This window comes from Petaurus breviceps, unplaced genomic scaffold (assembly GCF_028583685.1).
Source record: "Petaurus breviceps papuanus isolate PSGF00001 unplaced genomic scaffold, PetGlider_PUasm1.0 370, whole genome shotgun sequence".
Taxonomy (NCBI): Eukaryota; Metazoa; Chordata; class Mammalia; order Diprotodontia; family Petauridae; genus Petaurus; species Petaurus breviceps.
Genome location: NW_027186297.1, coordinates 585,381 through 608,145, shown reverse-complemented (window position 1 = coordinate 608,145; position 22,765 = coordinate 585,381). Strand labels below are relative to the sequence as shown.

General features: G+C 54.4%; 1 protein-coding gene across 1 annotated transcript in view; it reads left to right on the top strand.

Annotated features, from left to right (window-relative positions):
* Positions 1-21,302, top strand: part of LOC138169750 (cadherin EGF LAG seven-pass G-type receptor 1-like) — a 50,521-nt gene extending 29,219 nt beyond the window's left edge. Inside the window, exon 2 of the mRNA XM_069099324.1 lies at positions 20,045-21,302. Within this exon, the coding sequence (XP_068955425.1) occupies positions 20,045-20,763 (719 nt within the window). The 3' untranslated portion in view covers positions 20,764-21,302. The remainder of the gene's footprint in view (positions 1-20,044) is intronic.
* Positions 21,303-22,765: the final 1,463 nt, after the last annotated feature.

The window sequence follows — 22,765 nt, the reverse complement described above, 5'->3', positions numbered from 1 at the left end:
CACCCGAGCTCCCTCCCAGCCCCTTCCTAATCTCAGATCTGCAGAGGGGGCTGAGCCCCGTCTTTTAGTGAGAACCAGGGAACTGTTTTCTTAATGCTCCCGGCAGGAGAATGCTGGGTTTCCAGAGGCCAGGGCTATAATTTATATTGAGGCTCAGAGATCTGACAAGTTTGTTGACTCAAGACTGACTCACCTGAGTAGAGCTTTGGCTAAAGTGTCTGGCACCAAGATCAGAAATCGGGGATCGGCCGCCGTCCCGACAGAATAAAATGACATACGCACAATGGTAACAAAGGGAAGGAAAGGCAGACAGAAGCAGAGTGGGGAGAGGAGAGGCAGATGGGAGAGCTGGGATTTGGCCCATCACCAAGGCTGAGGGCGAAGAGGTGTCCACCTGCAAAAATGGGGGCAGCGAGGGCAAAGCCCGGGATGAGCTGGGCCGGTCAGGAGGTCTCACCCCAAAGCAGAAGGGCTTTTTATTTAAGGGTTCAGAACAAGGTTGAGAAGGGAGCTGCTGCCCATGCTTGGGGGCATATGTCGTAATGTTAAGGGATGAAAGAGGAAAAGCAGAATGACTCAGCTCCTGTGTGGTTCCCTTGTGGGAACTGGGGAGGAAACAGGGTAGAGAAGAAGCATCTACCACATCTGGCACCTTCCAGAGGATCATAAGATTGAAAACTAGAAGGGCCCTCCCTTGTCATCCAGCCCAACCTCCTCCTTCTCTAGAAGCAGAGCCGGAGATCCAGAGGGAAATGATTTGTCCAAGGTCACACGGGCAGGAAGCAGGTCCCATCTTCAGGTCCCGAACGTTTCGAGGCTCCGACAAAGTCCACGCCAGGGACCCAGCTAGGAGTGGGGAAGCTCCACCAGGAATCTCGGAGGGGTCCCCAAGAGCACAGGAGGCAGCTGAAGACAAGGGCTCTTGAGACAGGGAATGAAGGCAAAGATACATTTCTGGCGATTACTTGGCTCCGGGAACCTTTGCCAAATTCTGGACTGGATGGTGTGCTGAGCCTGCCAAAAAGAAAGACACCTGAGGTTCTCCTAAATGTGTCATGGCCAAATCATCTCACTCCTTTTCTTCCTATGAGGCCATCACTGGACAGATGAGGGAGAGGAGGGGCATCTGGATTGTGGAAGGAGCCTCTCGTCAAAGAGGCAGCTTGGTAGGTGGGGAGAGTGTTGGATTTGGCATGAGAAAGACTCAGGAGGACTGAGTTCAAACCTATCCCCGGGATTTAGAAGCTGAGTGACCCTGGTCAAGTCACTGGACCCAAACCCAGACACCACCCTTAGACTTTTAAAGCCCTTTAGACTTTGGCTCTGGCTTCTCATTCCAGACTGACTTCTCATTGCCCTGCCATACACACTCCTGAAGTTCTATCCAAACGGATCCATTTGCCATCCTGTACTCCTAGCCCTGTTTCTCTGGCACAGGCTGTGCCCCCACCCCACGCACCTGCAGTGCTCTCCCTCATCTTTTCCTCTTAGAACCCCTCACGACTTCACGGGGGCTCCCTCCCCGGCCCTTTCGCTTCCATCATTTTGTCTTTATTTTCCCGGGTGCACGTTGATCTCCCAGGGATACTGCAGGTGCTCCAAGGGCAGAGGCTGTTTCCTTTTTGTCTTCATAACCCGCCGTGACCAGCGGCATAGGCAGGATCTGCCCCGGTCCTCTGCCTGACCGCAGCATCCTCTCCCTTCCTAGGGTCCTGGCACGCCTCCCTGCCGGCCTGGGTCAGGAACGGACAATATTAGTGTGGGGGGGCTGTGGAGGCGTCTGATTCCCGGCCAACTTCAAAGTCTAGAAAAGTCACCGGTGCAAAATGTCCGAGACTGGAAGGAGCACAGAGGGCGCCCATCCTAACTGCTTTCTTCTGCTGAGAAGGAAGCAGAGCCGGGCAGCTGACATGAAGTGCCCAAGGTCACTTAGAGCTGGGATTAGAAATTCTGCAATCTGGTTCCACAATAAAGAAAACACTGAACACAGAGCACGGAATGTCAGAGGTGAGAAAGACCTTAGAACACAGGGCAGAGGATGTTAGAGCTTTAGAACGTGGAATTCACTTTTATTCGATGCTTCTTGTACAAAATGACCAATATGGGGAAGTTTTACATGATTGCACTTGGATAACCTAAAGCAGACTGTTCTCCCTCTCAGGGAGGAAGGGACAGAATTTGGAAGTCAAAACTTTAAATAGAAATGTTTAAAAATGGACAAAATAATAATAAAATAGAACATAGAATTCAGAACTAGGAAGGATCTTGGAGCCCAGAATGTCAGGGCAGGAGACCACCTTGCTCAATCCTCTCACAGTTTATTGAGGAGGAACTTGCTAGTCCCCTTCATTAGGGAAGAAGGGATCCAAGTAGTCTAAGCGGGTCAGAGGGTGGAATCAGCCAAAGTTTTGGCGGTTTTGGTCCCCTGGATCCTGGGGGGGATAGCCTAGCTCTAAGTCTAAGATAGGAAGCTCTTAGGGTGAACTGTCCCCAGCCCCGACACTTTGGGGCTGATGCTTGGAACTCATTTGCCAAAGCTGCAAAGCCACCTGAGGAAGGAGGCCAATTTATCTCCTTAATTGCCCGAGATGGGGCTCAGTCATTCCAGGAAAGGCAGAGGGCTGGGCCGGGTCTTCTCTTCAGGAGGCTGGGTGGGCAGCTGTTGGAGCCCCCTGCAGCGTTTTTCTTTGGGGAACAACGACTCACTTCCCAAGGCTCAGCGCCCTTTACTGCTCGAGGTCTGGGAGAACACAAAGCCACATTCCGGCCCAGCTCCAGGGTGCCCAGCTCCCAGGCCAGCGGGCAGTCAGCAGACCTGAAGTTTTATAGCCCTTTCCTCGGCTTCTAAATGAAAGTGAGACTTGGGAGGGAAGGAAAGGGAGTGAGAGTGAGGGCGAAGGTGAACTCTCTGTCCCCTACCCACAGGCAAGTTAACGGTCTTCCCCCTGACTGGGGGCTGCAGAGAGCAGTCAGATCATGCCCAGCGGCTCCTGCCCAGCTCTCAGTGAATTCCTCTGATTCCAGTTGCTGCCTGGCTTTTGACCTTTGATGTCCAGGAGGGTCAGATGGAGGGAGGGATTCCAGAGAGAGAAAAGTAGTCCTTTTAATACCACACTAGAGTGGGTGCCAACTTACTGGGCACCAACCCTGGGGACAGAGATACAGAAAAGGAAAATGGGCCAGCCCCTGCCTGAGGGGATCCCATACTCAAATACTGCATGCAGTGAGTGCTTAATGGATGCCTAACTGGAGAAGAGGTTAAACGTACAGGAAGATGAGTTGTCCTGAGTGGCTAGCGCACAGGCTATTTCTCACCAGGGTGCCCTTGGGCTTCACTTCCCCGCTCTGTAAAGTCAGGAGGCTATGTTCCGGGCCTCTGAGCTTCCCTTCAGCTCACCACCTGTCATTCTACGGCATAGTACACCAAGACCCAAGACTCAATGACTGAGTGGGTGACGGGGTAAGCGGAAGGTCCAGGTCCAAGGGCACTTCAAGAGCCACACTGGGAGCGGGGGGGGGGGGGGAAGATTTCACAGAGGAGGAGTCCGCTGGGAAGAGAAGCAGCATTTCAGCCATCTAGCCAGGGGCAGGGAGTCCGGACAAATGCCTGGAAGTTATGATAGTGGGTGCTTGAAGGGGAGCCTGGGAAAGAAGCCTAGGCAGACATTTTACAGAGGAGGAAACTGAGGCCCAGGGAGGGGCAGAGTTTTGGCTGAGGGACCAGACGGTAGAACACCCCACATGCCAGGCAGAGGCAGCAGCAACGAGGAGCCAGTGAGCATTTCTGAGGAGGGCTGTGGTGTTGTCAGCACTGGGCATGTTAGGGGAGAGATGTGTGGAGGATGGATTAGGGAGGGGATGGGAGCAGGGAAACCAGGTGGGAGGTTCTTGTACTGTCCACGTGAGGGGGTGAAGAGAGCCTGGAACTGGGCTGGTGGCCGTCGGGGGGGACAGGAGTGTAGCTTGTATCTGGGAGGAACCTTCCAGGCCCTCTGCTTCTCATGATTCCTAAGGGGCCAGCCCACCTGTGATCTGTCCTCAGCTCCAGGACTTTTTTCCTTGTCCAGCATTGTCTCCACAGGGGACAGAAGCGAGAAACATTAGGAGGGAGAGTCTATGGGACTGGACAAATATTGGATTGAGGGAGTGATGAAATGGGGGGACCAAGCCTGGGTGATGGACTGGGAGGCCCTGATTTTGTTTAGAACAGCCAGGCCTATTCTAGACCCAGACTGTATGGTAGCATGTGAGTGGCTCCATTTTGGGCTCTGCCAGGCCCAGCACCACATTGGTGGGCTCTGAAATGCCGAATGAATGAAAGAATCGGACGGTGAGGGGCTGACGTCATCCCGGCGTGTGGAGGGGGCAGAAATCCAGCTCCCGAACCCCCTTTATGCTCTGTGAGCTGTAAAATAAGTGTCGAGTTGTCACGGGCTACCAAAAAGGGTCCTAGAAGCAGGTCAGGTCATGGGCTTTCCTCATCTTTCTGGCCATGGTTTCCTTCTCTCCAAAATGAAAGGCTTAGGTGAGAAGCCCTCTCTCCAGAGTCAGTCCCTGTGGTCTTTCCACCCCTTCCTACCATCTGCATTGGGAGGTAGGGGGCATCTCCCAATGAGCCAGTGCCGTCCGGCCCCCTGGGCTCTCCTTCCCTGAAGCCAGTCTGCTCCCAGGCTGAGAGCTGATTCAGGCAGTCTGAGGGCCTTCCAAGAACAGTCCTTGCATTTTATGGCACTGGGTGGAAAGTTAATGTTGACTCAGTCCCACTGATCCCTTATCAGGAGACTGACGACCTCCTGGGAAAGTTAATTGGTCTGAGCGCCGACGGGCAGGGCCGGGCCAGCATTTGGCCTAATCCTCCGGGGAAAGCCTGGAAAACACCTTCAAGAGATTTTTCTGCCTTTCCTGGGACTCAAAATAGAAAAAATGTGATGTTGGACCTAGGCCCTCTGCAGCCATGCAGCACAAGACTCTCCTGATTGTTCAAGTCAGAACTGAAGTGATATCATTAGTCTTTACAGTGAGCATTGGAAGCAAAACACATTTTAAAAATGATCATGTCGTGTCACTAACAGGCAGCTAACTACCTTGGCTTCCAGCCCTAGGGAACAGCGAGGGCTTCTCCAGATCGCTGATCTCCCATTTCCTGGAATTCCAGGCCTCTTGGACCCCAGATCTCTGATCTCCTGGGATCCCATATGTCTGATCCCCTGGTATTCCAGGCCTCTGATCCCGTGAGATGCCAGGTCTCTGATCCCCTGGAATCTCAGGCCTCTGATCCCTTGAGATACTAGGTCTCTGATCCCCTGAGATACCACATCTCTGATCTCCTGGTCTCCTTGACCCCTACTCCCCTGAGCGCTCTCTGCAGCCCCCCATCTCTTCATCCTCTGATGCTCCTTTGCTCTGAATTCTCCCTAATTCTGTCACATGGCTTTACCCTTCCTCTTTTAGGTCTGTTCCAAATCCTCTGAGGCTCCTTTTCCTTGGGAGCCCAAAGCCTCCAGGCACCTGAGTTGAGGCTGGAGAAAGTCCCATACCTGGGCTCACACAGATGGAGGTTTACATTGGAAGAGTCCAACCCTTGCGGCCTCTGCCCAGGCAGGTCCCTTCCCCCCTCTCCTTGCTGCCTGAAGAGGATTGGGGGCTCTGGCGGAGCTCTTGGTGGATTGGGAAGTGCCCCAGGGAATGCACTTTCCAGCTGCCGCATGGACTTCTTTCCCTCTCTCCCCCTTTCCCATTTTGGCCTCTCAGATCACCCTTGCCTCCCTTCTTTCTGGCCTTCTACCTTGGCCTGAACCCAGAAGGTGTGACAGAGATGGCGGAGGGAGAGCCCATGAGGCCGCCTGAGCACCCTGTGGACCAGTCAGGGAAGCTCCCTGCAAGCTCCTAGCAAGGTGGGAAGGGGACCACAGGCTACACCCCGCCCCACCCCTGCATGCTTCAGTCCCGCGTAGATTTAAGAGATGGCTAGGCCCAGGAGACACGAGCCAGGGAACCACCCAGGGCCTCAGTTTCCTCATTTGTAAAATACTTGTGCTTGTTACTTTCTGTGGTTGTGAAGAGAGTGCTTGGCAAATCTTAAGGTACTAGAGAAATGCAGGTGGTCAGTACAGGTGATTTGGGGCCTGAGTCCCAAGTGCCCCCCTCCATCATGACCCACCTGTTAGGCCCATGGGCAGAGCCTAGAGCGCCTCTTCTCTGCGTCCTTGTCCTGAGAGGACAGGGGAGAGAACAGGCCACCCAGCCTGGGCTAAAACCAACAGTCCCCTTGGCTGGAGCCAGGCTCAGCTGGGTACCAGAATCACCCCTGACCCCTCCCCCCACACACTCACAGTTTCAGACCTGGCAGGGACCTTTGAGGTCTTCCTGGTTCTGACTTCACCTCAGTTTTCCTCTTCCATAAAATGGGGATGAAAATGTTCTCAGCTCCCTCCCAGCTCTGACATCCCTTGTTCCCAGCTGACGTCCCATCTCCTGTTCCTTCCCAGTTGCTGACAGTCTGTGTTCTGAGGGCTAGCCCAGCTCTGACATTGGACAGTTCTGTCGTGCTGACCTGTGTAGACAGCAGCCCAGAGCAGTTGGGTTTCAGGTTTGAGCCTCTTCACACCTCCCTCCCCCATGGAATGGGCCGCTCCTCTTTATCAATAATGAAATTGGAAACCTGAGGGACTGGCCCAGTGACATTTGCTTTGCACACACCTGGAGGCTGGGCGGTCTCGACCACATTAGGAGCAGACCTTGGCTGGGCTTCCTGGAGACCCTAATGGAACTGAGGCTGCCGTGTGTCCACACATGAGAAGTCCAAGGGATCGCTGGAGTCCGTGACGTCGTCTGGGCAGGTGCTCCCATTGGAGGGTCCCCAGGAGACCCTGGCTGTGTGTGCTCGGCCGCTGTGGCTGGGCTGCCCTCACCACTGGCTCCCAACCAGTTCCCAGAATCCAGCGGGGCTGGCTGGCCCCACTAGCTGCTTCACCGAGGCCCACGTGCCCAGCCCAGGTGGAGGATGAGGAGCTGTGAATCCCAGCCAGCACAAAAGCCCGCCTGTCCCTCAGTACCTCTGTAACTCAAGGGTGTCGTTCCACCACAGAAACTCCCCTCCACTGGTGCGTATCACCACCCCTCCTTCCTTTGTGTTGCTGAGCAGTTTCAGTCGTGGCCAACTCTACAAGGCCCCATTTGGGGCCTTCTTGGCAAAGATCCTGGAGGGGTTTGCCATTTCCTTCTCCAGCTCATCTTACAGATGAGAAACTGAGGCAGACAGGGCTAAGTGACTTGCCCAGGGTCACATACCTTGTAAATGTCTGAGGCTGGATTCGAACTCAGGAAGATGAATTTTCCTGACTGGGCCCAGTGCTCTGTGCAGTATGGCAGCACCAAGCTACCCTCGGACTCTATGGCCAGTGTTTTTCTCCTTCTGCCTCCTTACAGTTGGAGAAACCGAGGCCCAGAATGGGAAAGGGGCTTTCCCAAGCTTTACACAAGTAGAAGAAAATGGCAGCTGAAATTCGGTGATCTGTCCACTCTCTGCACTGCCTCCATTTCCCTCCGGCGGCCCTCGGGAGCCACAGATGTGGGGCAGTAACGTGGCCAGGCCACCATGGGCCCCATCATCATTCCACCAGCCAGTGTGGAGATGCTGTGCTCCCACAGCTGCTCAGACACAGACGAAGAGAAGCATCACTATGTGGAGGCCTGGTCTGTGGGGCTGGGTGCGAGGCCTCAAATATTCATGGCGGAAAAACCACTAGGGTTTCTTTGTGTTGGATGGGCGCCCGTGGAGTCTGGCAGAGGCGCCTGGAGGCTCCTAGGGAAAGGTTAGGTGGAGGGCTTCGAGGTTGGACCCCGTGCTACACTCCCGGATATTGCTAGGCCCTTGAATGTGGTAATCCCTTAAGCCCCACACCAGAATCCGAAATGAAACACCTTTGTAGCCTCCTAATTGCATGCAGATGTGCTGGGTGGAGGCCTGTACAGAGGCTGTCCTTAGACTCTGCCACCAGATAGCAGCGTGACCTTGGTCAAGTCCCCTCCCTTCTCTGGAGACAAGCACCTCAGAAAAAAGCCTGGAGAGATGGTCTGGAGCCATATTGGGGGGGGCAAGGGGGGGCTGAAAGGCCAGACCAAGAAGCTGCTGTCTTATCCCAAAGGCAATAGGGAGTCCTTGCAGGTTCTTCTCGGGAGTGGTGTGGTGGGGACCGTGCTCTCTGCAGCAGGAGTGGGAGCTTGGTGCAGGGCACTGTAGGGGAGGGGGGTCAGGGTTAGTCACTTAGTAAGTTAGGGATGAGTCACTTCAGTGAGTGCTGGGGCAGGGGGGTGCCCAGGGGCCTGTGCACACAGATCAGGTGGGGGGGCAGGGCCCTGTGCACACAGGTCAGGTCGGGGGGCAGGGGCCTGTGCACACAGATCAGGTAGGGGGGCCCAGGGGCCTGTGCACACAGATGGGGGAAGGACAGGGTCACTCACAATTTTCCTTCCCTGGAGGAAGGAGCCTTGGGAAGGTACTGAACCCCAGACTTTCAGGGAGGAAGGGGCTCTCCTAGCTGGGGAGGGTTGCACCCCTTTCTCTTTTCAGGCCCTTTTTTAAATTTTTTTTATTTTTTAAGCAATTGGGGTTAAGTAACTTGCTCAAGGTTACACGGCCAGTTATTTCTGGGTGTGGTGCTGAGTGTCTGAGCCCGGGATTCGATCTCCAGGTCGTCCCAACACTGGAACCAGTGCTCTTACCCGCTGAGCCACCTGGCCGCCCCTTCCAGGCCCTTTTCTTGAAAAGGCAGAAGGTAAAGCAGCTAGGTGGTGCAGGAAATAGAGCATCAGCCCTGCAGTCAGGAGGACCCGAGTTCAAATCCGTCTCAGACACTTAATACAAAACTAGCCATGTAACCTTGGGAAAGTCACTTAACCCCAATTGCCCTGTCCCCCCCTCCAAAAAAAAGGCAGAAGGTGCCCTCTCAGCAGGGAGGGGGTAGGCCATTGAGCCCACCTCTTTCCTAGTGGCTGGTTCCGTGAAAACAGTGATGTTCCTGGGGCCAGGTGGGTGCCCAGGAGCAGAGGGGGGGGGGGAGCCTGAGCTGGGCTGCCCAGGGGCTCACTCTCTCCTGAGGGATTCAAATGCCACACGTGGGACCAGGCAAACCCTGAAGGCCATGCTCCAGGCTAGGAAAGTGGAGCTTGGGTCTGAGTGCCACTGGCAGCCCTGGTGTGTGACCTGGGGCTAGTCACCTCCCTTCCTGGGCCTCCTGGATTTCCTCCTCTATAAAATTAGGAGAATAAACCGTCTCTATGCCAGCCCTTCCCCCAAGGGGTGTTGTGGGGAAGCATTCTGTCGATCTTTATTGTCTCCAGAATGCTGCTATAATGGGGAGGCGGGTGGAGAGATCTTCATTCTCTCCCTCCCTTCCCCATCCCCTCCTCCCTCTCCTCTCCTCTCTGCCTCACCTCTTTGCCTCTTAGATCCCTGAGCTCAGCACAGTCCCCATGCGGCGTCCAACACAAAACCTTCCTGATCTCCCAGCTCTCAATCTGTCCCATCTCTGTGACTGTCCCATCTCCATCTCTGTCTCTGTCCCTCCCCTCCCCTTACTTGTGCCCTCTCCTTGAGGGCAGGGCTGCCGCTGTTTCCCTCGGTACCCCCTATTCTAACCCTGGCCTCAGAGCAGGTGGCCTCTTGGACTGACTGGCTGCTGACTGGCTACCTGAGACTGGACAAGACCTGCCCCCTCTCCAGCTTCAGTTTCTTCATGCTTAATGAATCCTTGACAACTGGAAGCATTTCTCTTTTGGGATGGCGGGCTGGCCTGGGGTCCCTCTCCCAAAGACTGCAATTTCCTAAGCTATTGCAGAGTGTCTGAATGTAGGCTGGGGCCAGGCAGGGGCCTCTCACCCCAGCTGGGTAAATGTTTGATGGGTCTGGAGCTGTTACCTACCCTTGGAGAGATCAGCCTCCTTTGCCCAGGAGCTGGCTGGGGAGGGAAGACATTCAGCCCCAGAGTCAGGATGACCTGGGATCGAATCCAGGCTCAGACACTTAGCATCCACCCAGAAACACCTGGCCGTGTAACCTTGAGCAAGTTACTTAACCCCAATTGCTTTAAAAAAAAAATAGTTACAAACATTGTTCCATCATGGGAAAGTGTCCCCCCCATGCCTAGTGGTCATTAAACAGCAAAGCACCCCCCACCCACCCCGCCATTCTCAGAGGGCATTTCTTCTGTTTCTGATTAATAGAAGAATTGGGAGCCGGACTCATTTGGTCACTCATTATCCTAGGTCCAAAGAAGGACCCTTCCTGGGTGTAAACAGAGAGTAATTGCTTACTTTGGAAGAATTAAGTTACTGGTAGGAAATTTTAATTGGCCTATAAACCCACACCCCCACTCTGGGCTGGTGGCCCTGACTGTGGCGGTGGGAACATTTCCTTAATTGTCCATCTTGGGCATGGGCTTCTCCCTTCTCCCTCCTTGAGCCCCTAAAAGGGCCCTTGGGGAGGAACCTCCAGGGCAGGTGTGGGGGGAGTTTCATGGAATTGTGGGTCTAGATGGAGAAGGGACCTTCTCATCCTTTGAAGATGCCCCATCCAGCCTTCCTGAGAGTTTCCTCTTCTTCGGGACAGGATGGCTTCCATCACATAAGCTCCAGCTTCCGTTTCTTGGGTCTCTTCTCCAAATGCAGTCACACAAGAGGATGAGTTAAGCCAGAGAACCCATCTACGTCCTCATTTACCCCAACTCGGGGCCCAGACACCTCTTGGCTTTCTGGTCTCTTCTCTCCTTAATGGTGAGGGTGTAAGGAGCTTCTCATTTGTCCTCAGTGTGATGAATGCTTGTGTCCAATGTGTGCCAGCTCCCTGGTTCCCACCCTGATGGAGTCATGAGAAGCCCTTGGTAGCTGTGGGCCTTGGGGACCCTGTCCTTCCTTTGGCCGCCTCGCACACTTCTCAGACCAGGTTGGTCAGGTAGCCCAGGCTCTTCGGCACTGCCTGGAGGATGGGCCAGGTCTCAGCAAGAAGGAGGTTGCTGTCTTCGACCCCTCTAAAAGTGGCCTCTGGAGGACAGGCTGCTAATTAGGAATGGGCAGCAGCTTCAGTCAGCTGTGCTCTCTGCCAAGCCAAGGCTCCCCACTCCTAGAAGACACCCATGTGTACTTGTGACTTCCTGCCATCCCTAATCACTTACTAACAGGATAGTCATTGTTAGATAAAGCTTTCATCTGAGCTTAGAAAGGCCCGAATGCAGTTTAGGGCTCTGTGCCCTCAGAACTGGGAGGAGGAGGAGGGGACAGCCTGGGGAGAAGGCAGGCTCCGGTTCTCCACAGAGCCCAGAGCATGGTTCTCAGTCCTGTCCTGGCTTTAAAGGGCTCTGCTTCGTGTCTGGCAGCCTTGCTCTCCAGACCTGGGGCTCTGCCTCTAATCTAGCTTTCTACACTTTAAAATCCTTGATTCTAATCATGAAGTCTAGGGTTCAGACCCTGTCCTTTGCCTCAAATACTGCATTAGTTGAGTGACCTTGGGTAATTTATTTCACCTAAGACTCAGTTTCCTCATCTGTAAAATGGCAATGATAAGACCACTACCCTTCCAGGGTTATGAAGATAAAAGGAAATAACACATATATGTTAAGTACTTTGTAACCCTTAAAGTGAAGCATGTATGTGTGCACACATACATACATACATGCATATATACATACATATATACATATGTATAAAAATGCGTGCTCAGAGAGATTAAAGGATTTTGCCCAAGGGCACACAATAGTTGAGGCTGAATTTGAACCCAAGATCCCAGACTCCAGCTCTGGGACTGTTTTCATTGGACCCCATATTCTGCCTCTTTCTGCCCCACTGGACTGTTCTAAGCACTGAGTGAGAGATTGGATTGGATGGGCTTTGGTGGTCAAGTGAGACCTCAGGTACCCACAGTGGGAGGAATCATTTGCATTTGTGGGGGGAGGCCACAAAGGAAAGGATCTCTCTTGGTGAAGATTCTGGGCCCTGGGCACCTGAATGGGGAGGGATGGAGCCTCTTACTTCCCGGGCTGCCCTGGGTTCGAATCCAGGCTTGGCTGCTGACTGGCTACCTGAGATTCTGAACGAGCCCTGTTCCTCTCTCCAGTCTCAGTTTCCTCATTCATAAAATGAGGGGGTTGGATCTGGGATCCTATGAGGCTGGAACTCTTTTCTGCACCCTAGGCTCTAGGCGTTTGGTTGGAGAGATAAGAGAATTGGGCCTCCCAGCTCCTTCTAGTCACGCATCCTAAGACCCTGAGCGGGCGTGGAAGGTGTAGGGTGCTGTTTGGCTTCAGGCTTCAGGCGCTGCTGAAGGGGAAGACCTGGTGGCCTAGGTCTGTTGGGTGGCACTGACTTTGCCTTTTCCAAATCCCATGGCCAGCAAGCAGCCCAGAGGCTCTCTGGCCTACCCTGGGCGTGAGTGGGCATCTCCTAATTCTCACTGGAGGATGCAGCTGCTTGCTTTCTCCCCCAGTCTGGGAGTCTCTGCCTTGTTGGGACAAATTCCTCCTTCTGTAAGCCCGGATTCCTGGCTGAAGAAGCTGCTCCCAGGCTCCTGCCAAGGCTAATAGCTACTTTTGTCCTTGGGAGCTGCTCATGTGAAAGGACTGGGTGCAGGAGGCCCCTCAAGGTGGCCCTGAGCCGGGGGAAGAAACTCTGGGAGTCTGGGTGAATCACAAGCCTGATGCTGGTCAGTGGTTAGAGGCGGGAGAGCCGATTCAGGGTCTCCCTCCCATCGCAGCTGTCCTCTCCCTCTCAGGCCCAGGCCTCCCCTGGTGCTCAGAGGGGTCTCCACCCCTGCCTTGCTGGTCCCACCCCCTCTGACCCTGGCACCAGTCAGTTGGAGCCTTCTTTCCAGGCTGATTACGAGTCATTGTCCTCCCCCAGCCTTGAGCTCCAGATGTGTGTGCGGTCCTCTGGTGCCCATAGGCTCAGCCCTCCTTACTTGTTTGCCCTTCAAGGCTCACCCCAGTGGTCACCTCCTGGGCCCTTCCTAGGTTCCCCAGCTTTTAGCCTCTCCCTCCCTCCTACCACAATGCATTTATTTACAGATGTTATCTGGGCTCCAGGAGTAACATAGCCATTAGTTATTTAGATAAGGCTGGAAGGCTCTCTTCTGAGCCGTGCCTAGTGCGGGGCACATAGTAGGTGTTCACAGCCTTGTTCCATAGCTCTGGGCTATCTCTCCAGGACCTGCTGTGTGACCTTGGATGAGTCCCTTCCCCCCTGGGCCTCAGAGGGTTTGATAAATGACCTCAGAGAATCCCAGAGTTTGCCTGGGTGGTGTTACCCTTTCTGAGTGATTTGCAGGGTGCTACGCCCCTATCTCCCACCCCGCTGAGGGAGCTCCCCTTGTGTTGGCCCCAGTAGGGCCCCCCCCCATCCTGCTCCACTCTGGGCATGAATTGGGTTCTGCACCAGCCTCTCCCTAAACCGAACTTTAGGCAGGCTGTGGTTAAGGCCTTTCCCATCACCTGCTTGCTGGTTGACCAGCAGGCTGGAACTTTGGCCAGCTGAGGACTTCTGGCCACAAAGGGAGCTCCTACCGTGGCCTCTCTGGTCACAGCATTGGGCAGCTCAGCGCCATCTGTCTTCAGCCGCGGCCACCCTAGAGGGTCCTGGGATCCAGCACTGCAAACACTTAGAAAGTGGGTGGGAGCCCCGAGAGCCGGGAGGGTTGCAGGCCCTGACCCTGGGGAGCTTAGGGTCTCATCATTTCATTCAATTCAGGAAGCACTAATAGAGGCAAGGCCCAGGGGGTATTGGAGACAAAAATGAAGCAGCCCCTGTCTTCAGGGGGCTTCTGTTCTGTCTGGAGAGACAATCTGAACACAGAAAACTCACTTCAAAAACTCAGGGTAAAAGCAGGGATGGGGAGCCCCCTCGAGGGGCGGGGAGTAAGGAGGGGAAGGCTCAGGTCACACGGGAAGCGAGGGAGGGACGCCATTGGGTTCCAGGACCCGGGCTCTCTCTGCTGCACGGCATACCTCCCATAGGAGATCGGACTGAAAAGGCAGATTGGAGCGTCAGGGCTAGCAAACAAATGGCACTTAATGCCTGTCGGGTTAGTGAGGGCTCTGAATGCCGGAATAAGAAGCATCTATCTCCTCTTGGAGATGAGAGAAAACTCCCGAAGGTTTCTGAGGGAGGCAAGGCAAGCACACACCCGGTCTGGCAGCTGCCCATTGTGGATTGGAGATGGTGAGGAGAAATCCTAGGCTATTTCTGTGGGGGAGCTCACGAGGGCATGGCCCAGGGTGTGGGGAGGAGGCTGGGGAGGGGGCCACACACCTGTGTGGATGGAAGGATGGAGGGAGGATGGATGCTTTTGGGGGACAAAGGAGAAATGCCTTTTTGGATGTGCTGCACGTGTGAGATGCTGGTGGGGGCCACCCCCAACCAGGAGTGTCTGCCCCTGTCTGTCCAAGGAGCCCCTGCCCGCCTCTGGCTCCCCATTAGACCCCCGGCCCAGCTGAGGGCTTGAGGGGCAGCCCACTTGGCACCTTTGCTGACAGCCCACAGCAGACCATTCTCTGCTGTCCCCCCTCCCCTGCCTCCCCTGGCCCTGCTCTCTTTCTAAGTCTAGCCTTTCCAGGTCTCCAGATTAGAGCCTTTGAGTGCTGGTCCCAGGTTAGTCAGAACTAATCAGCATTTCAAAGGGCAGTAATAACAAGTGAAAACTTAGTCTGGAGCCAGTAGCCCAAAGGCACCCCAGGGTGTGACGGCAGCTGCTTATCCTCTGATTAACGCTTTCCTCCCCAAATCCAGCCCGCCAGCCTGCCTGGTCTGTCTTTCTCCAGCCGGTGTGGTGTTTGCCCTGGGGCACCATGGCCAGAGCCTTCTTCTCTCTGGGCCCAATCTCTTCCTGCAGAAAATAAAGGGTCTGGACCCCAACCCCCCCCTCCAGGTCTTCCAGCCCTGCTCCCAACCTCAGGCCTCCACCGGCCGTCCCTGGCCCTTCTGCCTCCTGGCACTCCGGGCGTCTGCCAAGTCTCAGCCACAGGCCCTCTGCTGCACAGGCCTTTCCAGGTCCCCTGGGGTGGTGCCTTCTCTCCAGCTTCAGCCCGGATTTACCCTGTACTTATGTTGTTTGTAAGGAAGCGTTTGCATGTGCGCCCCCCCCCGCCCCGCACTGGACTTGGGGCCTCTTATTTGTATCACTGACACATAGCATGCCGCGCACCCAGTAGAGATTCGATAAATGCTGACCGGTGACTTAATATTCCTTGTTTTAATGTTCCTCCAAGTTCTGAAATTCCCTGCTCTAAGGGACTTCCCAGCTCTGATATTCAACATTCTAAAGCCCTTCTCAGCTCTGACCCCTGTCCTCAGGCCCCTCCCAACCCTGCCATCCCCTGTCCTCAGGCCCCTCCCAGCCCTGCCATCCCCTGTCCTCAGGCCCCTCCCAGCCCTGCCATCCCCTGTCCTCAGGCCCCTCCCAGCCCTGCCATCCCCTGTTCTCAGGCCCCTCCCAGCCCTGCCATCCCCTGTTCTCAGGCCCTTCCTGGCTCTAACATTCTATAGCTTTGTTGTTGTGGGTTTTTTTTGGGGGGGTCCCCCAGCCCCTCTGTGTGTCTGTGGTGCCTCTTTCACTCCCTGGGTGTCTCACCTGCTCCTCCGCCTGCTTACCTGGGTCTTCCCTTCAGTTTGGTTTGAAGGCTTCCATCCTGTTTCTGCATGGAGGGTTTTCCCCTCTGTTCTCAATTTAGAAGCCAAGAATGGAATGTTTTCTATTTTGCTTTTCATTTGTGTGTGGCCCTCCACTGATGTTCTCTCTGGGCATCTGTGGGTCCCTAGCCCAGCCCAGCCCCATAGGCGATTTAGGGAAAAAACCCAAACTAACCCAACTCTGGCATGCTCAGCCTGGTCTTGGGAAGCAGCGAGGAGGGAAGGCAATGATGTCATCCCCACATTTGCAAGGCTGCCTCTCAGCCTCAGTCTTCTCATCCACAAAATGGGGATCATACCAGTACCTACCAAGAGGACCCAGTGAAAGAATCTGAAGGACACAGAATTGTTATCAGAACGGGGACCGTCTGACCTAGTGGGTGAAGTCAGATTCTGACTGCTCCTCTGAATGACCCTCCACAAGTCATTATTAGCCTCTGTGTGCCCCCGTTTCTTCCTCTGTAAATGAGGGGATTAGGTTACAAAGACCCCAAAGGCCCTTTCAGCCCTAACTCCATGGCCCTGTTGGCAGAGATGTCCCAAAGTGGGAAGCCTCCTTGGGTGGTAGCGAGTTTCCCATCCCTGAAAGTCTTCACTGGTCTGGGATGTTGTTGAGGAGATGCCCGCCCGGTGTGGCTTCTGATTCCTTTCCCCACACCCACCCTCACCCCCACCTCAGCTCTGAGAGTCGGTGACCACAGAAGGAAGTGGGGACATTGGCCTGTCTGAGTGTAATTGGAAGCCTGGAAGGGCTCCATCTCCAGCGAATGGCTCTCTGTGGGATGTGGCACCTCCGGTGGTCCCAGCCTGGGGGACTGGGTGGGGGGAGAAGGGAAGACTGAGTCCCCAGGGGGTCCTGGCCGTGGGGGGTTGGGCTGCCTCAGGGCTGGGCCTCAGCCTTCTTGGACCCTGGACCCCCCAGCAGCCGAGTCTGTTTTTACTTCACAAGCACTTCTGGACGGTGAGCTTTTTTGGTGGTGTGGGAATGTTTGCAGGCCTGTGGTCACTGGGAGGGTCTGTGTGTCTCTTGATGGGAATGTTGTATGGCTCCAATGGGTATCTTTAAAATATGCACGTATTTATATACACATGTGAATCCATGCACATATATGGAGGTGTGTATGGCTGTGTATCTAGAAAGAGACAGAGCACACCACGAGGGACCCTATAGCCCAGCATGGTCTGCTACATGGTCAGGACAAAGCACAGCTCGCTTTCTCCCCTGGCCTTAGGGATCCGCTGGGAGGGACTTCGGGTTCACCTTGTAAAATGTTCATTTGACAGAAACATTCAAGCTGAAGGCAAGTGACTTATCCAAACTATCGCATGGGTAACAAGCATCAGAGCCGGGCTGGAAGCCAGGTCTCCCTATCTCAGACTCTGGACTCTGGTGTAATTAGTGGTGGGGCCGCAGGGGCACTGGCTGGATTTCTAGGACCCAGATTCCAGCCCTGTCTCGGACAATTTGCTTTCTCTGTGCCCTGGGTGAAGTCCTCGTCACCCTCTGAGCCTCAGTTTACTCCTCTGTTAAAATGAGGATGTTGGACTAAGGTCCTTCCAGTTGGGACGCTCTGAGCCTCTTCTGGACTGGGTCCCACCTCTTCTGCGCCAGCCCAAGGACTGTAGCCATGAGAAAGAGGGGACTGGAGGTGATGTCATGTGAAGGAGCCCTTTAATCTGGAAAAGAAAGAGCCTTTGGGGTGGGGACCGTGATTGCATTCATATGGAAGTGGGATTAGACTTTTTCTGTTTGGCTCCAGGGGGCAGAGCTGGGCACAATATGTGAGCATGTGTGTGGGCTGCTGTAGGAGGCCGTGAGCTCCCTCCCGGCTGCCCTCTAACTCCCTGCAGCTGAGAACAGAGGGGCAGGAAGGCACCTGCCCAAACTCAGTCACTGGGGCTTCTGTGATTGCTGGGCCAGGGCTCTCCACACTTCCCGAGTTCCTCGGCTCCGGACTGCTGCCTTCTGGCCTCGGGCCTCAGTTTCCTCCTCTGTCAACTGAGGTGGGCAGATGCTCTGATGCTTGCCTAGCTCTGAATTCTTCCACCTCTTCGGGGGTCTAATTTTATGTTCATCTCGTTATTTTTAATTGATGTCATGCTCTATTATGTTCTTTATTTCAAAGAGCTTTGGTTTCCAGGGCCGAGAGCCTTTGTTTTGGGTCTTAGGAGAGGGGCCCAATCCCATCCTCCATGGGCTGCAGGGCGGGGTGGCTGCCAGCCCCTGGGGCAGCCCTGGCAGTGCCCAAAGGGAGAGAATGGGGTGCTGAATACTGATGGCCGCACCAGGCTCCCCGCCTGCCCCTCCGTGTCTGGATGAGCAGCGGCAGCCTCTGATCGCCTGTGCTCCTGGTCATACCCGTGCAGGGGGGGAGGGGCCCTAAAGTGGACTGACAGGGCCAGGGCCAGGCAGCACCTGTGCAGGCTGGGGAAGGTCTTCCTTGCCAGACCCCTGGGGCAGGCGGCTCTGGCACATGTCTGTCATTCCTCAGAAGCGGGGGTGCCCATTGTGAAAGTCCCCGCAAAGATAATCACTCATGTTTTGTTCCTTTCTCCTGGAAGCTCCTGTTAGCTGAACAACGAGGGGATCCTGGGGTTTAGGGTGCATGGTGAGGGGGTTCTGGAGCTAGGGCTGCCCTTGGGGAGCTTCTATTCCTCCCAGCCCGGAGAAGTGGATACAAGCTACAAAGCCATTTCAGGGGCCTTGGTGAGCTGGAGAGCCTCAATGACAAGGCAGGTCAGGAAGGGCGCCCTGTAGAAGGTGGCCCCTCAGCAGTGCTGGGGGGAGGGCACACCCAGATTGAGCAGCAGCAGTGGGGAAAGGAAGGCTATGCAGGGCCTGACTCTGCTCCCCAAGAGAGGCATGCCCCATAAAACATTGCCTTGTTCTGTATGGCATAATTACCGCCAGCACCCTGGTCAGAGGCTGATGAGCCCCATTTCACAGGTGAGGGAGCGTAGGCTCAAAGATAGGGAGGATTTGCCTGAGGTCACACAGGGAACGGCCACCACAGGATTTGAACCCGGGACTCTCCGTGTTATTCAGCCCCCTCTACACTATGCTACTGTCTCCCATCCCTAGGGTTGATGCTGAGGATTTTTGGAAGTCAGGACATGAGATCTGTGGAGTGTGTGTATGAGAGAGTGAGTGTGTGTGTGTGTGTGTGTGTGTGTGTGTGTGTATGAGTGAATAAGTGCGTGTGTGAGTGTTTTGTAAATAGCCACTGGTCCTCCTGATCATGGATCATGTACATGTCGCTACTAGGGAAGGATGAACAGGGCTTTCTGTGTTGTTTAAACAGGAAATTTGCTCTGTGCCCTAAAGCCCAGGGTTTTTGTGACACAATTTAACACTTAATTACCTGAGAGGTTTTCATGTTCCCCAGGGAGGGAGGCCAGAGATGTGCTTCCAGACCCAGCTCTGGCCCTGGTTCTCTGTGGGACTCCAGGGGAATCTCTCCACCTTTAAATGAGGGGGTCAGACTCTGGTATCCACAGGTCTTTTCCAGCTCTGACAGCCTTTGGTTTCAGTCTCACTGAACTCCTTACACAGAAGGGAGACCCTCAAACCTAACCTTCCCTGGGACACTTCAGCGAGTACCTGAAATGGAATCCTGACACGAGTCTATGTCCCTTCTTGAGTCTATGCCCTCTCCAAGCCCACCTCGGCGCTGGGGGATGGAAGTGTGTGGGGGTATCACTGGGATGGGGGTGTAAAGGCCACAACAGCAGCTGCTAGGATCATAGATCACCCAGACTGGCCGGCCCACCTACCCAGATCAGATCTAGGCACCGTTCATCATTAGTTGTAGTCAGGCTTGTCTGTTTTCTGAATTAGGCCCAGAGCTCCCTGGAAGCCCAGACTGTGTCTTAGCCCAGGTCTGTGGCCCTGTCTGGATGGTTCCCATGAGGCACTCAGTGACTCCAATGAATCCTGCATAATTTTTATTAATGCTTTAAGAAAAGTTCCCAACTTATTGATAGATGGCTGAATGGATTAATTTGCAAATGTGCTTGCCAGCCTATGTATGCATGCATTGGCACTGAACTCTCCTCTACTAAGAATTTAGACCGGGTGCAAGAATTTGGGAAATCATTTTAAAAATATTTTCACTGATTGCTTGTTTTTATATCACATTCATTTCCCAATACACCCCCCACCCCCAACTATTCCCAGCCATTGCATACAATCAGGAATAAAAAAGAGAGAGAGAGAGAGAGAAAGAACAGTCCAGCAAAACTAACCACCATTTCCCCCAAGTCCAGTATGGTATGTATGCAGTATGGCGCGTCCATAGCTGGCCACCTCAGCAGAGAAGGGAGGGAGACTTCTTTGGAGCCAGGTTTCAGCCCTGGTGTCACTGTCTTGCAGATGGCATCCACAGCGTCACGGCTCTCTGCACCCTGCGGGTGACCATTATCACGGACGACATGCTGACCAATAGCATTACCGTGCGCCTGGAGAATATGTCGCAGGAGAAGTTCCTGTCCCCGCTGCTGTCCCTCTTCGTGGAGGGCCTGGCCGCAGTCCTGTCCACCACCACCGACGGCATTTTCGTCTTCAACGTCCAGAACGACACGGACGTCAGCTCCAACATCCTCAACGTGACCTTCTCGGCGCTGCTGCCCGGGGGCGTCCGCAACCGCTTCTTCCCGTCCGAGGACCTCCAGGAGCAGATCTACCTGAACAGGACCCTCCTGCGGCTGATCTCCACCCAGCGCGTGCTGCCCTTCGACGACAACATCTGCCTGCGCGAGCCCTGTGAGAACTACATGAAGTGCGTGTCCGTGCTCAAGTTTGACAGCTCGGCGCCCTTCATCAGCTCCACCACGGTTCTCTTCCGGCCCATCCACCCCATCAGCGGGCTGAGGTGCCGCTGCCCCCCGGGCTTCACCGGGGACTACTGCGAGACCGAGATCGATCTGTGCTACTCCAGCCCTTGCGGCAGCAACGGGCTGTGCCGGAGCCGCGAGGGCGGCTACACCTGCGCCTGCCACCCCGACTACACAGGTAAGCCGCTGAGGCTCCCGGGTGGCGTGGGGTGGCCGGGGGTTGGGGCTGGCTGCAGAGCCCACTGGGGCTGGGGATGAGGTGGAGAGGGCTGGGGAGGGGCAGAGCGGCCGGCGCTCCTCTGAATTCCCCGCCGATGTTCCCTAGTTGTGAGTGCCCAGGTGATGGGGTGGGTTGGAAGGAGACCAAGGTGCGAATCCTGCTTCGGTTACTTTGCCCTTCACCCTGGAGCCCCTGGGTAGTCAGTCTGGAGAAGCCTCAGGAGCATGTTCTGAAATGCATCCCAAAGGGAACGAATTGTGATCAAATACAATGATCCAAATATTAAAAAACAAAACCCAACACAATCCAGACCCGAGGCCGTAGACCCTGCTCTGGGTGGGGACATTTCTCTGAGGCTCCATTTCTTCATCTGTCAGATCCCAGCTGGGGCACTACTTACTGTTTGTGGGACTTTGGGGCACTCCCTTCCCATGGCTGAGCCGCCATCTCTCCCTCTGTCAAATGAGGACAATTCCACCTGCATCCATCAGTCATGGGGGGAAGGGGGACTAGTCAAACTTTGGCTCAGCTCTTAGTGCCTAGGCTGTGTTGAGTGGTGGAAATCCCAGCCCTCTACTGGAGGAAACAGCAAGTTCACAGAGAAGTATAGACCAAGTCATTTCCCTGGGGAGGGAATCAGGAAGGGCTTTCAGGTGAAGGTGGTAAGGGAGCTATGATTTAGAGGAAACTTAGTTGCTTTCTTGGACTCCTCTGTCCCCATTCATTCGGGGATTGGTCTTGCCCCCCCCCCCCCCATCACTAAGGTGTTTCTTATCATATAAAAGACTACCCCCCCCCACCCCTACTATTTCCCTAAGGGGAAGGGAGGGGACCATTATGACTTTGTTTACAAGAGCATTAGATATAGAGTTGGGAGGGACCTAAGAACCGACTGTTTACACAGAGAGGGACCCTAGAGACCATTTTTCAGGTGAGGTTAACTAATACCTGAGGAAGTTACTTGGCCAAGGTCACACAGAGAGTAAGTGGCAAAGACAGGCCCCAATCCAGGGTATCTCTCAGCAAGGCTAGATTCTTTTTGGGCTGCCTTTCATCTCTACCCTCCAGAGCCCCACTGCCCTGGTGGGCATTCAGCAGCTCCCAGAAGGCTCCCTTTTTTCAGCATGGTCACTTCAGGCCATCAGGAAGAGTCTGTTTCCTGAAGTCGAATTTGAAACAATCATCATCCCTGGGAGGAGAGTGATTCACCCAAGGTCTCACAGGCAGTGAGGGGGTAGAGTCAGGATCTGAACCTGGTTCCTCCAAGTCCAAACCCAGAGCTCCTCTCGCTGTGCCTGCTGCCTCCCTGGGAAAATGTGAGAGAGGAAACTGGCCATCTGGGAACCAGTTTTGTACTGTTTCACCAGATGATAATCTGCTCTTTCAAAAAGCGTTCAGGGTGGATTAGGCTGGTGTTTGGCACATACCGGAGATAACTTTTGGATATCTCCGTGTCCTTGTTTGATGTGTTTAGCACAAACATGTTAGGAGAAGTTAGCTTGTTGTTGTTATCTGGGACCAGGATGTTTTACCCAGTACAGAACAGGAATCTGCCTGGTAGAGGATGGGGATTTAAAGACTTAGATGGCATTTAGCAGCAGGAAGAGAGAGGGCGACCAGGAATTGGGAGAGCCTAGGAGGGGATCAGTGGTTAGGGAAGTCTAGCTCAGGAATACCTGGGCTGATGGGAGTCTCAACAAGTGATCAGAAACAGCTGGGCTGCAGTGGGGAACAACAGATTAGGATGGGCTGCCCCCAGACCTTCCATCCTCTCCCCCAGTCCCATGCCAACCCAAGTCCTGAGCCTCCTTCCCACTCAAAGTCAGAAGAGGAGGAAGGAAACAGAAGAGTAATGTGGTGGAGCAGTAATCCTAGTGAGCAGAATTAAGGGAGTACAAACATGTATCTCCACTGATTGCCTCTCCTCCTCCATCCTGAATGCCTCCCAAGATCCCAGCCCAATCAAGTTTTCCTTCCTTCCTTCCTTCCTTCCTTCCTTCCTTCCTTCCTTCCTTCCTTCCTTCCTTCCTTCCTCTTCTG